The sequence below is a fragment of the Triturus cristatus genome, chromosome 9 (genome assembly GCF_964204655.1).
Source record: "Triturus cristatus chromosome 9, aTriCri1.1, whole genome shotgun sequence".
Classification (NCBI taxonomy): domain Eukaryota; kingdom Metazoa; phylum Chordata; class Amphibia; order Caudata; family Salamandridae; genus Triturus; species Triturus cristatus.
The window spans coordinates 1,137,307,784-1,137,323,869 of NC_140592.1; the positions used below are offsets into that span (position 1 = coordinate 1,137,307,784).

At 45.5% G+C, this 16,086-nt stretch overlaps 1 protein-coding gene across 2 annotated transcripts in view; it reads right to left on the reverse strand.

The window, feature by feature from the left end:
• LTK (leukocyte receptor tyrosine kinase) overlaps positions 1–16,086 on the reverse strand; it is a 583,144-nt gene that overhangs the window by 282,186 nt on the left and 284,872 nt on the right. For both annotated transcript variants that reach the window (XM_085627068.1, XM_085627069.1), the window contains exon 3: positions 2,135–2,287. In XM_085627068.1, the coding sequence (XP_085483194.1) occupies positions 2,135–2,287 (153 nt within the window). The remainder of the gene's footprint in view (positions 1–2,134; positions 2,288–16,086) is intronic.

The following is a 16,086-nucleotide window of genomic DNA, read 5'->3' on the forward strand; positions in this document are numbered from 1 at the left end:
GCGTCAGCAGGGCTCAGATGGTTCAGAGTTCGGGGAGCCGCGACAGCGTCAGCAGGGCTCAGATGGTTCAGAGTTCGGGGAGCCGCGACAGCGTCAGCAGGGCTCAGATGGTTCAGAGTTCGGGGAGCCGCGACAGCGTCAGCAGGGCTCAGATGGTTCAGAGTTCGGGGAGCCGCGACAGCGTCAGCAGGGCTCAGAGGGTTCAGAGTTCTTCGGTTCGGGGAGCGATCGAGCCGCGACCAGGTCCGCAGGCTCTCGTCAGTCCAGGTCTTCTCTAGCTCCCGTCCCTTCAGCACCCCTTGTTATACTCCCCCTCCTCTTTGAAGTCCGGAGTCCTCGCGGAGAGGGGTCTGGTGCCTGGGGGCGGTGTGTCGGGATTTCCTGTCTCTCGGCCCTTTGATCTGTTCAGGTGGGTCCGGGAGGGACTCCAGACACCCAGCAGGCGAGGCGCCCGCTCACCGGGGGCCTGGTGGTCGATCGAAACCTCCCTCGGGGAAGAGACCAGAGGTGTGACAGGGTCGGCGCCTCTCGGTCTGGTTTGGGGGGTTTCGCTCTCCCTCGGCCGGGCATGCGTGTTGGGGATCTGGCCGGCCCTCTGGATGTTGGGCCATGGGGGCCGGAAGTCTGTGACATCGAGGATCGGTGCGGTTGCAGGGTAGCTTGCTGGTCGGGAGGGCCCACGCCACGAGGCCGGTCTCACACTCACTCCCAAATGAGAAGTGTACTGTATGTTTAGAGTTAATTTATAAATATTGAAGGAAGGGAATGTTTTCGTGTGTTCAGGGCACAGACACCTCTGTCCTTTGAAGGTCCCACCTGAAAACGATTTTAAGATCTTCACCCCAAAAACCATGACCACTTGGGGTTCGCTGCGTCCAGTCTCTCCGTGCTTGCACAAGTGAATAAACTTGACTAGGGGCCTTCAAAGAACTAAGGTGTCTGTGTCCTCATTTGGGGGTGAGCCATGAAGCAATCTTTCTCTGGCAATGCACCCCAGACATTGAAGATCTGGGGAGAGGATGTAGCCTTGCGGCTAGAGCAGTTGACCTCGAATCTGGGGAACCGGGTTCAAGTCTTGGTAATGACGCTGAACATCCTGTGATTCTGGGCAAATCACTTAATCTCCTCATGCCTAACACAAATGAATGTGTCCATCTGTAGCGAAACTGGTCCTCATGTAAAGTACTCTAATACCCGATGCCTCGGGTCTAGTTCGTGCTATACAAAATTAAAAAAATACACCACCCTTCCAGATCAGATATGCCTCCTCTTTCTCCATCTTCAAGAAGTGCCTCACAAAACCTTCTCTACAAACATGAACAACAGAGATCTAATGATTCGCACCCATGATTGTTGCTATATTCATATTATTCTCTTTTATACGTGTTTACACTCTGTTAATGTTCTACTATGTTATGTATTGCCATGCCACCTCCATACAAATGGTTACACTGCGGTAACACTTCCATCCTTCCATCTTTACTGTGAAGTTCTCTTTCAGCATGGTTGTGGGGCTAACCCCAGCCACATACACGCAAAGGAAGTATAAGGTATAATAAATAAGTAATATGTCATAGAGTCAGAGGATGGCTCCTTTGGGTTGAATCGAGGAGAGCAGGAGATCTCTGAGACAAAAATGAGACCCGGGCTCCTCACAGTCTGAGTGGTGCTGGCTTTGGTGGAAGGATAAGGGGCCGACCTACTGGCATTTTCTCCTGGGGCGCCTATGCAGTGATTTCCATCTCTGGGCCTCTGAGGCAAGGGAAACTCTCCCGCATCTAATAACAAAAACAATCCAGCCATAATCTTATTTTATCCTGCCTACACTCCTTTGTACAGCTCAGATGAATCCGATTGTTTTTCGTGTATACCCGAAATTTCAACTTTTGCTTCTTGGTGAGGTCTGAGTGCCCATAAGTATAGAAAAAGGTGATCGAGAGGAACAGGCAGGGCACTGTGTGGTGCCTTCCCTCTGGGTGTCGTTGACACTGCGCTAAGGATGTCATCAGTGCACAGCGTTTAGACGCGCGTTCATTCAAAAGGTTTCCACAGCTAATACGCCTTTGGACATGAGTATATATCAGTGCATCACAGGCAGCTACAGCTCTTCTGGACTTCCTCCGTATGTACCTACCGTGGATGTCTCCGGGCGAAACACTGTCCCCGAAAAGCTCGTTCTGCTGCTGTGGCGTTAGAGCGCCCACCATCACCCGCTCCCAATGCGGCGCTGCGCTATCCATCACTGAGGAAACCCAAGGGCAGTCCGTCTCAAAATGGCAAGAGTACTCTATGGTCATAAAGAAAAGACAGATTACGTAAGATATGTAATGCATATGATTGTAATTGGGTAGCATAAACAAACCCCATGTCTGCCATGACATGTTAGCAGAACAAGACGATTAAACATATTTTTAGTGCCCATGTGTGGGCAGCACACTGCAAAACGAATGCTCGAATAGCTCATTTAATATAGAACAGGAACAAACATTGCTTAAAGAATGATACGCCTTTTATCCATTTCTAAAGGATTGGGTGCATGGTCAGCTCTGCCATCATCTAACCCTACATCTTACAGATTCCCTACATATCTCTGCAGCAGGTTTTCAATGCATTGAGATAGATTTACATGTAGGTAGCTCAGTGAGATGAGCGCTAGACGCCTGCGCTGCCAGGTGACACAATCTGGGATACCAGGCTGTATATGTATCACTAGGGCTCTCACTCCAAAGGGACAGATATTCAGGGTTACATGTATGGCACACATTTGGCACTTTTTCCTGCACTAATTCCGCCAGATACAATATGGCTATGGGAGAAAATATAATATTCAGAGTTTTTCAGCTCGGAATCGGGGTCATCACGTAGAACCACCACATTATCTTTTATTTCAAGGCGCAGAATTCGAAATGGGAGGTAATATTGCAGCAGGTAGAGAGTGCCCCCTACCGGCCCATTATTTACCTGGTGCAGAAATACTTTACCAAATAAAGGAGCTACTCTTAATGAGGCTGCATAGAAAGGAAGCAAACAACAACAACCAGTAACTATTGACCACTATTAAGATTAAGATCAATAACAATATTGAAATTAATATTAATGTTGATTTTAAAGCTACTACTAATAGATTTTGCTAGCAATAACTTAACAAAGAAAGATAGGAAAAATAGTGACAATGGAGACAGTAGGGAGGAAAAAGAAGTCGGAAATGTGAGCTACAGAGTCAGGAAGTGTGGAATGGTGGAGCTAAGAGACATGAGGTGGAACAGAGGTTAGGCAGCCTGGGCATTCACCAGCATTGATGGCGGGAAGCTAAGAAAAGCTTCAGGCCCCTGCATTTCCATTATTTTATTTTTGCATAATAAGCACTGCTGCTGGTCTCCGTATGCAGAGCAGAGGGAATGAATCCTGTCAGCGAGGTGCAGCTGTGCAGTCCGCACACGGTATATTTATAGGCAGTGAGATCAGCTTGATGCAATTGAAAGATCCCCCCTGTGATTGATAATGCTCCCTTCTTAAAGGTCTGAGCACTATCTGGAATCCTGACCAAGTTATTTTTCATAATCAGCTCTACCTACCCAGACAGAGCGACAGCATCCGGCCCATCACTCCTAATAACTGCCCAGAGTGAGTGATTCAGGCCTCCCGCGCTCACAGTCCCGCCCACTGCATCCCCTGGTCTGCGCAGCTCCGGCACCGATACCTCAAGTGCAGTCTGATATCTCCTCCCCTCCCCCAGCAACATGTTTAGTTGAACAAAGCACCACAGACCACCGAAAATCAAATCAATCCCAGCAGGCCCGTGTGCATGACCTCCTCATCCGTACAGCTCATCCCAGACTTTACTTCATTAGGCTCTGTCTCTTACCTGCACAGAAGTCACCAATTATTTCAATCTCAACTTTAAATTGCCCCTCCTGAACGATTATACAGACGAGAGGTCCCAACCAGGCTTTTACCCATCCTGTAACATAAAGGAGGTACTAAACCTATGTTCTCCTTTGTTTTTAGGGTCGAGCCTGTGAGAGCATGTGCTAGCGCGTGTGTCTCGCTGGCGAGACCCTCTGGTATAAAAGAGGGAGCCCACCCATTGCTTACTATTTGTTGGCTTGTGTGGCACTCTTCTTTACAGCGTCGTAATACATCAAGGCAGGCCTAACATAATGTCTGTTCCTCTCTCTGGAGCACGGACCAAGCACTGATTGATTCAACTTCATCAGTGCCGTCTGCTGCTCCTGACGTTATTAGGGTACTATTTTGTACTGTTAAAGATTTAGTGCCTTGCAAACAAAAGGCGTGTGTGTGACTGGCAAAAAGGTGCCCAGCAGGACAAACAAAACTGCAAAGATCTATTTTCTATAGTTGACTTTTTTTTATTTTGTCAAGTCTTCTTTTCTCACTTTGCACTCATGTTTTTTTTTGTTTTTGCTCGTGGGTACTATTCAACCCCACTCCAATCTTCTGCACTCCAATCTGCCCTACTCCAATGCAAAACAATCTGCCCCACTCCAAAACAATCTGCCCCACCCCAATCAAAAACATTCTGCCCCACTCCAATCAAAAACATTCTGCCCCACTCCAATCAAAAACAATCTGCCCCACTCCAAACCAAAATAGTCTGCCCAACTCTAATCTGCCTTACTCCAATCCAAAACAATCTTCCAATCTGCCCCAATCCAATCCAAAACAATCTGCCACACTCCAATCCCAAACAATTGGCCCACACCAACCTGCCCCACTCCAATCTGCCCCATCAAGTCTGCTCTACTCTCATCCACCCCACTCCAATCCAAAACAGTCTGTTCCACTCTAATTTGCCCCACTCCAATCTGCCCCACTCCAATCCAAAACAATCTGCCCGCTCCAATAAAAAACAATCTGCCCCACTCCAATCTAAAACAATCTGCCCCACTTCAGTCTGCCACACTTCAATCTGCCCCACTCCAAACCAAAACAATCTTCCCCATTCCAATCTCCCTTACTCCAATCCAAAACAATCTACCCCTCTACAATATGCCCCACTCCAATTCAACTCAATCCAAAACAATCTGCCCCACCCCAATCTAAAACAATCGGCCGACACCAATCTGCCCCACTCCAATTCAAAACAATCTGCAACACTCCAACTTGCCCTACTCCAATCTTCCCCTTCAAGTCTGCCCCACAACCATCCGCCCCACTGCAATTCAAAACAGTTAGACTGCCCCACTCTAATACGCCCGCTTCACCCTGCCCCATTCCAATACGAAACAATCTGCCTACTCCAATCTGCCTCACTCCAAACCAAAACAATCTGCCAATTCCAATCGGCCCCACTTCAATTCACCCCACTCCAATCCTATCCATCCCACATCAATCCAATCCACCCTAATCCAACCCAATCCAATATACCCTACTCCAATCCAGTCCACCGCACTTCACCCCAATCCAATCTAATCCTCCCTACTCCCTCCCCAATCTATTCTACTACAATCCAGTCCAATCCAATCCAATCCACACCACTCCAATACAAAACAATCTACTCCACTCAAATCTGCACCACACCAATCTCCCCCACTCAATCCAAAACAATGTGCCGCAATCCAATCCAAAAGAATGTGCCCAAATCCAATCCAAAACAATCTGCCGCACTCTAATCCAAAACAATTGCTCCCACTCCAATCTGCCGCACTCCATTTCAAAACAGTCTGCCCCACTCCAATTTGCCCTACTCCAATCCAAAACAATCTGCCCCACTGCAATCTTCCCCACTCTAATTCAAAACAATCTGCCTCATTCAATCCAAACAAATCTGCCCCAATCCAACCCAAAACAATCAGCCCCACTGCAATCCAAAACAATCCACCCCAATATAATCTGCCCCCTCCTATTCAAAACAGTCTGCCCCACTCCAATCAAAAACAATCTCCCCCACTTCAATCCAAAACACTCGGCCCACACCAACCTCTCCCACTCCAATCCAAAACAATCTGCAACACTCCAACCTGCCCCACTCCCATCCACAGCACTCCATTTGAAACAGTGTGCCCCACTCTAATCCCCCACCTCCAATCCAAAACAATCTGCCCACACCAATCTGCCTCCCTCCACTCCAAAACAATCTGCCCATTCCAATCTGCTCCAGTCCAATCCACCACACTCCAATCTTCACCATTCCAATCTAAAACAACCCACCCCACTCCAATCCTCCCCACTCCAATTCACCCCTCTCAAATCCAATCCATCGCACACAATCCAACCCACCGTAATCCAGCTCAATCCTTTCTAGCCTCCTCCAATCCAATCCACAGCACTTCACCCCAATCCAATCCAGTCCACGCCACTCCCTCCCCAATCCACTCCACTCCACTCCAATCCAAACCAATCTGCCCCAGACCAATTTGCCCCAATCCAATCCAAAACAACCTGCCCCACTCCAACCCCAAAACAATGTACTTCACTTCAATCAGCCTCACTCCAATCCATTTCAATCTGCCCCACTCCAATCCAAAACAACAGGCCCCACTCCAATCCAAAACAATCTGCACCACTCCAATCCACCCCACTCCATTCCAACTCACTCCAATCCAGTTTACCACCTCACCCCAAGCCAATCCATCTCACCCCAATCCAATGTACACCACTTTAATCCAATTCACCCCACCCCAATCCAGCCAAATCCAATCTACCCCACTTCAATCCTCCCCACCGCACTTCAATCCACACCCACCCAATCCAATCCACTTCAGTCCAATCCATCCCACTCCAATCCAGTTTATCCCACTTCAATCCAAACCATTACAGTCCAATCCACCCCAATTCAATCTACCCAAATCTAAAACAACCTGCCCCACTCCAATTTAAAACAATCTGCCCCACTACAATCCAAAAACAATCTGACTCACACCAATCTACTCCACTCAATCCAATCCACCTCACTCCACTCCAATCCACCCCACCCCACCCCATGCCAATCTAATTCACTCCACTCCAATTCCCCCCACTCCGTTCCACCTCACTCTATACCACCCCCACCATTTCACCTCACTCCATTCCACCTCACTCCATTCCACCCCACTCCAATCCACCCCACCCCAGTTTAGTCTACCCCACTCAATACTATCCATCCTGCTCACCACATTTCAATCCACCTCACCCCACCCCACTTCCCTCCAATCCACCCCACCCCACTCCAATCCGATCCACCCCTTCCAGTCCAGTCCAATCCAGCCCCTTCACTCTAATTCACCCCACTCCAAACCACCCTACTCTAATCCAATCCACCACACCCCAACCCACTCCATCCCACCCCAGGTCAATCTAATCCACCCCACCCCACTCCAATCCACCCTAATCCAATCCACCTCACTCCATTTCAACCCACCACACTCCAGTCCAATCTACCCCGTCCAGTCCACCCACTCCAATCCACCCCACTTCACTTGGTCCAACCCACTCTACCCCAATCCAATCCACCACAATCTACTCCAATCCAATCCACTCCCATACCTCTGCCCATTCCAACCTATAACACCCTACCCTTCTCCACTCCACAGCACTGCACTCTGACACTGCACTCTACAAGTCTCTCTGTCACTGAACCACTGAACTCTACTCCCCTCTACTCAACTCTACAACACTCCACTCCCCCTATTCTGACTAACTTTTACCCATGCTGAGCAGGAGCCACACCCGTGTACAACATGGCAATAAAACATTGCCAAAACCAATAGCTCCTGTATATGCGAGACCTATTAGCTTTGCCAATGCTTGTTTTTTCCCTGTGTACATGCAAGTGTAGCAGTCACCTATTTTCTGTTGGGATTGTGTTTCTAATATTACAAAGTTATAATCAAATTTATTACCATTTTGCTATAACATCCTTCCTACACGGCCGAGAGAGTGTTTTTTTGTCCAGTGTTGGTGTGTGGGCTGCAGGGTGCTTTAATATTTAGGCGGCTGCTGGATGTTCTCCACTGACGTCTGGACTGTCCTTGTGGAAGTTTTATACTCTATAAACTTTCATTAAGCAATTAGGAGGTGAGGGGAAGAGAGTCCTAAATCGTAGGACCACTCACCTGGTTCTAGCATGGCGATGGTCCCGCAAGACTTGCGACATCCATTGGCATGGGTCCTTTATAAAAGTAGAAAGCAGGAAGTTCTCTCGGTGTTACTAGGAGATTGCAGATAATGTCAGTAGAATGGAGCCTTGTAAGCATACTGCAAAGTGCAACAGTGTTGAAGAAGCGTCTTCTGGTGAGGGAGTCACTCATCAGGCTAGAGTGAGTACAGAAGCAGTTGCCCTTCTATAACTTGTTGCAGGATTTAATCAATCAGGGAGTAGAAGCTACTTACAGTGCGGAGAGGCAGCACCCCCTGAACAGATCCTGATACAAGGATTCTGATAATTCTGAAGAGGAGGACGAAGCGATAAGTGCAGGATGCTGAATTAAGTGAGGCAATTCAGCACTCATGTAAAAGCGTCGCCTTCCCTTCTGTTTTGTGCAGGAAGATGATGATTTCTTCTTGCAATTTCAGAAGAAGGAAAGAAGTCCCTTTCTTTACATAAAATGTTTACGGATGTACCATCAAAAGTCTAAAAGGACATAGAGAAATCCAATGTTCTTAGACTTCTGGCTTACTGCTATCCAATATTTCACCTTAAGATGATTTCCTGGTGGAGGTTAATGTTAAATCCTTAATGGGAGATTTGGCATCACAGGGAACACTCATCTTCAAAGATGCTGCTCCAGCGGATACCGTTGCTAAGAAGGTAAAAGGTGCAATAAAAAGGTTTTATTAAGTGGGTAACATTGATATCACATCTGGGGCGTATGCACCCTCTATAGTCAATCCTTGCTTCGGGATATTTATTTATTGCCAGAAGAACTGTACTATGATATAAACTGTAATCCTGGCTAGCCATAATGGAAAAGGTCAGATTTTTATCTGACATGTCTTTCAAACGTTTGCGGATTTACAGCTGCATTAGGCTCAGCAATAACAAGAAGCTACATCTGGATAAGGGTGTCGAAAGCAGACAACTATTAGAAAGGTCTTCTTAGTCATCCCACATTCAGTGGTCCTGTTTGTTTGGATTTCAGCTTGAGGAACTAGTGAATAAGTCTGCAGAGGACTGTTAAGTGGTGCCTCTAATCTGGCCTCCATCTAGGAGTAGGATGTTGGTTTCCGTAAATCCTTCAGGCCTCCTCTCCAAGCAAAATCTACTAAGTCCTCTCAAGGTAGGGGGTCATAGCTAGGGAGGCCCCTATGTTGACAAGTTTCAGTCTCAGTCAGCCAATCCATGAGCAAATTCTCCTGCATCCAAGCTGTGACTATGTAGAGAAGCTGTGAGGAAGGCTCCTCTACATTCACAGTAGCTGGAAGAGTTCAATTTCAAAATTCCTGGGTCCTCCAGATCATCAGGTTCAGGTACAAGATCACTTTTCTAAGTTGTCCAGAATCTTTGCTTCCCGAGACTCCTATGCCTTGCTGGGTCTGCTGAAAGGTGTCCAAGATGTAACCAACAAGGGCAGGATAATTCCAGTCCTCAAGGAGGAAAGAGGGTCTGGGTGCTACTTAATTATGTTTCTTTTTCGAAAAAAGTTTGACTTATTCTAGACCTAAAGGGAGTGAATGCTGATCTTCCTCGACAGACATTCAAGATGGTAGCTTTGCAGACAATTCTACAACTGATATCTCCAGAAGAGTTCCTTGTATCTTCAAGATGCATATCTGCATGCTCCCATTCATCTACAGTCAAAGAGGTTTTATGTGATAGGCTGGTTTTTGGGAGGCCTACTGCCCTATGAGTATTTACTAAGGTATTGGCGACATTCATGGATATCCTGCATAAAAGAGGGTTATCGGTCTTCCCTTACCTGGATGATTGGCTAATTTGCATATCTTCTTTTTTGAAAGCATCAGAATTGGCCAAGCAAGTGTGCAAAGTTTTGACAGCTCATTGATTTCTTCAAAATCAGCATAAATCACACTTGATTCCGATCCAGAAATATCAGTACATTAGGACAATGTTCAAAACACTTCTAGAATAGACTTTCTTCCCCTTCAGAAACAGATTAAGTTAATGGCTTGTCTTAGGACACTAATAGACCATCCATAGAATCAACCAGGCAGTGGCTAAGAGTTCAAGAGGACACGGCCGTAGTCCTTCTGCTTATTTCGTGGGCCCGTCTTCACCTTCTTCCCTTGGTGAAAAATCAGATTACTCACTGGAACTTGGAAGACTACAGGTTAATGGTTCCAACTACTACTCTCATTTGCCAAGTTGTCCAGTGGCAGGTTATTCCTGCTCACCCTTCCAGGGGGCTATACCTGGCTGTGCCTCACCCAGTTATCATATAAATGGATGCCAGTGGAGCACAGAGAGGGTCGGGTACTTTTCAAGGGGATATTTCTGTCCAGGCCAATGGGATAGCAGGGGAGATGGGAAGCTCGTTTAACTTGTAGGAGTTAGCAACAGTTTTCAGGGCTTTGAGCTAATTTGTTTTGCAGGTTCAAGGTCAGGTAATCCATATTCAACCCGACAATCAGGTGACTCTGGGTTATGTCAACCATCTGGAGGGAACAGGGGTATGAGTTCTACCCTCTGGTGGGAAAACAGGCTATTGGACATAGGCAAATCACCTATCTGTTTCAGCGATATATCTTAGGGAGGACAGAGAACAGACTTGATGGCCTTGGTCTCCCTTTGCCATTGCCTCATCTATTTCGTTCCATTCCAAAAAGGACCGGAACACTCTAGTTGTATCTCACTGCTCCCCAATTTCTGCTCGTTTCCTCCATCCCTATGAACATGGAGAAGAGATCCAATGTCCCTTCATTGGCCCAGGCGCCTCCTCTACGCCTTTCTCTATTCCACTTCCTGGGTTGGGTTCTGCAGAAGTATAGAATAATCAGGCAGAGGTCCTTCTCCTAGCCCCCACTTGGCCCAGGAGACCATGATCCCCCTACTTCAACAGATGGCGGTTCAACCTCCCTGAATCTTTCCAATACAGCCATCTCCTCTCAGATCTCCATTCCTGTCATCAAGGTCCCTTCAGCACTGATTGCTAGAGTCTGAAAATTGAAAGGTCTGGGTTGATTTCTCTGGGATATCTTCCTGAGGTGTCTCTGTCTTGCCAATGGCCCAGGAGTCAGAGTACTTTAAAAGTTTGCTCTAGACACAAACAGAAATTCAGTTTTAATGTGAATCTAGGCACATTCAACCCTTAGAGTGTGAGCTGGCTAAGATGTTAAATATTCTTAGAGATGGTTTTATTTTGGGTTCTTGCCACCTCTACTATTAGAATTTAGTGGGCAGCTCTAATAGTGGTTAGAGGTTCTGATCTCTTTCAGCTTGATTTCCTAGCTCTTTTAAGATATTTTTCTTTTAGATGCCCAGTAGCGCGTTCTCTGGTTCCAGCCTGGAGTCTTCTAGTTGTTCTACAGAGCCTCCAGGAGGATCCATTTGACCTTCTCAAATCTGTTCTTTTAAAATGCTTTAACGTAAAGGATATTTTCCTATTGCTGTTTCCTCAAGCCATAGACTGGGTGAGCTTGAGGCATTACTGTTTCACACTGCATTTATCAGATTATTTTCAGACATGCTTAGGCCATGGCCATCTAGTCTTCCAAAGGAGTTTTTAGTCTTTCAATTGTGTTTTCCACCCTTCATGTTTCTCAGGATCTACTTCTACTAGCCTTCTTTCCTAGTTCTTCTTTGTTTGAAAAGATCATTTGGTATTCTCTAAACCTATGTAAAGCTTATTTTTATTGTTACTTTTGTTTTGTTTTTGTTACTTTGGGACTTGCCAATCAAGGTCATCACCTCATTATGACTAATTTGAGCTGCTGGATCAAATGAACTATTCCATTTGCCTATAACAAAGCAGGTGATCTTCCTGTTCAAGTTCAAGGGTGATCTACAAGAAGAATTTCTTCATCCCGGGTCGCTTTCCAAGGTGCTCCTATCAGAGATATTTGCACTGCAGCCACATAGGCCTCTCCCAATACCTTTATTTCAAATTACTGGTTACAAAGGGGAAAGTTTGTTGCTAATTCTTATAGTTCTTTAGTTTTTGGTTCATTACAATAAATGTATGGTTGTATTCGAGGCAATAAAAATCACAGTGTGCTGCATTTATGGTCTTCGATTTGCTCTATGCTTTTATTTGTTGGTCAAAAAATTACTTTTGTTGGGGTATTTCCTGGAGAAGTAAGGTCCATGATAAGAATTATGGATTTGGAGGTAATGCTCAAACTACCTTTATTTTAAAAGGGGTGTACCAGGAGGAGCCAGGTTGGCATCCTTCTACTATATAATCCTTCAGGAGGATTAATTGAAAGTTTTGCTTTTAAATAGGTGAATTCTGTGCAAGTATGGGACAGCACCACATGAGGTTTCGACTGGAATGAGGAGGACTGGGACTCGGGATAAGTAAGTTAAACAAACATTTATTGTTTTTGGTTGCAGCCAGTGTTGTTGTTGCTAAACGGAAGTGTGTCAGAACAGAACTGATTAATGGCTTTTATGATTCTAGACCCTACACTTTCCTTTACAGGCTTCCTGGAAGTCGACTGTAATTGAACGCTTGGATCCTGTACTCGGTTCAATAAAACCTAATTGGTTCATAACATTGCAGATGTTTGTGCTCTATAAACCATCTCAAATCCAGCTTTATTTATTTAATGTGGCACAGACCACAGCGTGATGGGGAAGGCAAGCAGCCTGGGAGTCACCGCAACAAATATTTTCAATTAAAGTGCACACCCCGCGCCAGGTCATCATGGACTCCCACAAATCATTGCTCTAGTGAACTAATGAGTTCAATGGAAGCAAACCAAGACAACAAGACACAGAAGGCATGAGGTTGTCACATGAAATTCTGGGGCTTTAAACATGGCCCGTGATGACACGGAGTGCAGGGATCAATTTTGCAATAATGTTTCCAATTCTGATGGTCACATCATCAGAAAAATAAAGGCACATTGGAGCCGGCGTAAATACACACTACTCCAGTGGACAATTTTTAGGTTTCGCCTGGCGTTAGCAGCGCGCATGCGTTGCTCTTGCCATGGGAGGGCTTCTTGGAATCAATACGGTTCCAGAAATCATGTGTCCGCTCCGCCTGCAGTTGTCATTGGCATGTGTCGTTTCTCGTCAGTAATTATGCTGAACATACTTTGATGATTGCACTGGAGGGTTTTTAGTCCCTCCTGGTTGCCACCCTGTCCGCTTTAGGCCACTCCCACCCGGATTGGATGTTTTACTGGCGGCGTGAGACGGTGGCTTTAATCTTTACTCGTGGCACTTTTTTTTTACTATTGCTTGTGTCTGCGTGTGGGGTGCATTTACCACTGTTGGGTGAAGTTTAACTGAATGTTTTGTTTGATATCGGCTTTGTTATTTGAAATCTCCTTTTAAAAAGCAATTTTAATCAACCGCTTTTCCATGATCATTTTATGACTTCGAGTAACCGCACAATGGTTTGTTTATCGTTAGCGATCTCTCTTGTATATATGACACAAGTGTTGTTTCTTCGCGAGCATTTAGTTTTTTTGTTGTTTAATAACGGCCTCTCTCGCGAGTCGAGGGTCCGCCCCTTGAAAGGGCTTGTTGCCGATATTTTGAGCTGTGCCACAACACCGCAGGGACTCGAGGCGCTGGTTGTGTTATGTTTGTCGGTTTGTGCTTCATTGGAGGAGACTTGTCCTGTGAGGTATATTTCCAGTGACCTTATTACGCATTGTTTGTGGAAACCACTGCCCCTCAACCCCCCCCTTAACCGTTCACATTTTCTTAGGCCCGTTTACACATTTACAAGTTTTAGCAACTTCGCGTTTTCAATACTATTTTAAGAGCTTGGGATAATCGGGTGGTGTTCGTACTCACTCAGCTCTTCTACTGCTAACTTAATGACACTTTTTTTGTGTTTACTCATTATTTGCAAACTAACATTTATTAGCCAGCCACTCGCTGTGTGGGTCAACTGCGCCTTTATAGGGTTTTTACCCACCAGCCATTAGCATTCTGGTACTTGTAGTTTCGCTTTCACGGTTCTATCCAGGAGTTAAGAAATGTCCGCATTTATTTGGCAGAATGTCAAACCTGGCGGAAGCTTCAGTAAATGACATGGACTATTTAGCAAGAAAACCCGCAAAGAAAAGACACGCATCCTTTCACATGCCACCGATACGCCTCAACTCTATCTGCATGGATTTACATTCCCAAACAAGGCCCATATGTTCTGTAGAGAGCGATAGCAATCTTTATAGCTATGCGCCTGCTTTCAGTTTGTAACCAGAGAATATTCAGCTCTCTTCCGTTTCCCCTCCCTCCTTGTCGCACCCTTTTCACTGCCAAGTCAATAAGGTGCCAGCGCCTACCAAACAGCATGCATGCTGGCAGCCTGTCTCTTCTTGGTGAAGGCGACAATTACAGTACAAGTGCATAGCAACAAAGTCACAAGCACGCTCTGCACAAGCGTGTTACTAAGCAGCATAACAAGCAGGGCGCCTGTCCAGTCCACTGCACTTCGCTGCAGGTGAAAAATCTTTCGGTGCACGTGCCTGCATTTTGTAATGGAATGCATTCTTCCTCCGTGTGAACAGTTCTTCTCAGCCAATAAGGGGGTCACTTAAGATCTTGGGATACAGCTCATGAAACGTACCTGCATTTACTCAGTTCCCCTTCTCGGCATAATTTCCACCCGATGGAGAGCAGTCTGCCACCACTCCCCCCTTGCCCCAGCCATGTTTCACGTCATCCTCTGTTGAACCTTTTTTTGATAGTAACCGTCGAAGGGGTTTTTCACCCTTTCACACGTAGACCTCTTATAGGAAACCCTTATTATTGGAACAAATAATATTAAACAGCAAGCGTTTGCAAAGCAATAGGTCTCGCATTTGTGAGATTTTGAGCGATCGGCATTGTAAATGACAATGCCTTTTTTTATTGCAGTTTTTTAAAAAACACATAACCAATAGACACTGGCATTTACAACGCCAATAGCTCAAAATCTCGCAAATGTGAGACCTATTGCATTGCAAATGCAATATGTCTCGCCTTTGATTAAGTTAAAACCATTTGCTTTGCTAATGGCATTGTATAGCAAAGCAAATGGCTTTAACTTAATGAAAGGCAAGACCTATTGCATTTTTAATGCTTGTTTAAGTAAGGGTGTCCAACACAACTCGTGGGCTGTTAAATCTAATGCTTCATTTTTGCTCTTTGTTGCCGTTGGTGGGGATTGGGACTGTTTTTTAACCATCAAACTTTGATCCAGAGCAAGAGAGAGAAAGGCAGAAAAAAAAGAAAAAGAGCAAGTAAAAGAAAGATAGGAAAACAATGGCAAAGGACAACAAGAAACTCTAAGGGTAAGCAAAAGAGACAGGAAGCCAAGTGTGGTGGACTAAAGAGGCATGAGGTGGAATTAAGAATAGGTATTCTTGATATTCAGCAATCCTGCCATAAGGTGGCCACATAACTCAATGTTATACTGGACGCTTTTTCCAGTTCAGGGCTTTCATGTCATATCTTAGTGTATTCTGGTGGTTGTAGTTTGGTTTGCTTTAATTGAACTAACTAGACTAACACAACTGGAAGCAATGAATTGTAGGTTCAAATCAAGGAAATGGAAGCAGTGTCTCTGATGACCACTGTACACTGAGATTCAGACCTGCAGACAGCAGGCTCCTAAGAATAAATGCACTTCCAGTGCTGGAGGCCATAACACCTGAAGAATAGAAGCACTTATGGGATACCTTTGAGATGGGATTCCGTGATGAACAATCATTTAAATCAGTGGTGTTTAGCATAGGTCCAGGATTGCCCGACACATGCCAGAGTTTCAGGATAATCAGACCATGAAACCTTTGATTAAGCTTCATTGTATGAAAATTTGTCTTGAGTGGATAACCATGAACATCTGGAATGGATCTGTTTCTCCTGCAGTGGAAAACTCTTAATTTAAATCATTTAAAAAAATAAAAAAAATATGTACACAATGTAGGAATAGAGAGCTAGGGCTTACACCACACATCTAATTAGCGAGGCCTCACCTGGAGCATTGCGTTCAGTTATGGAGGCTGTGTATTTAGAGGAATTAA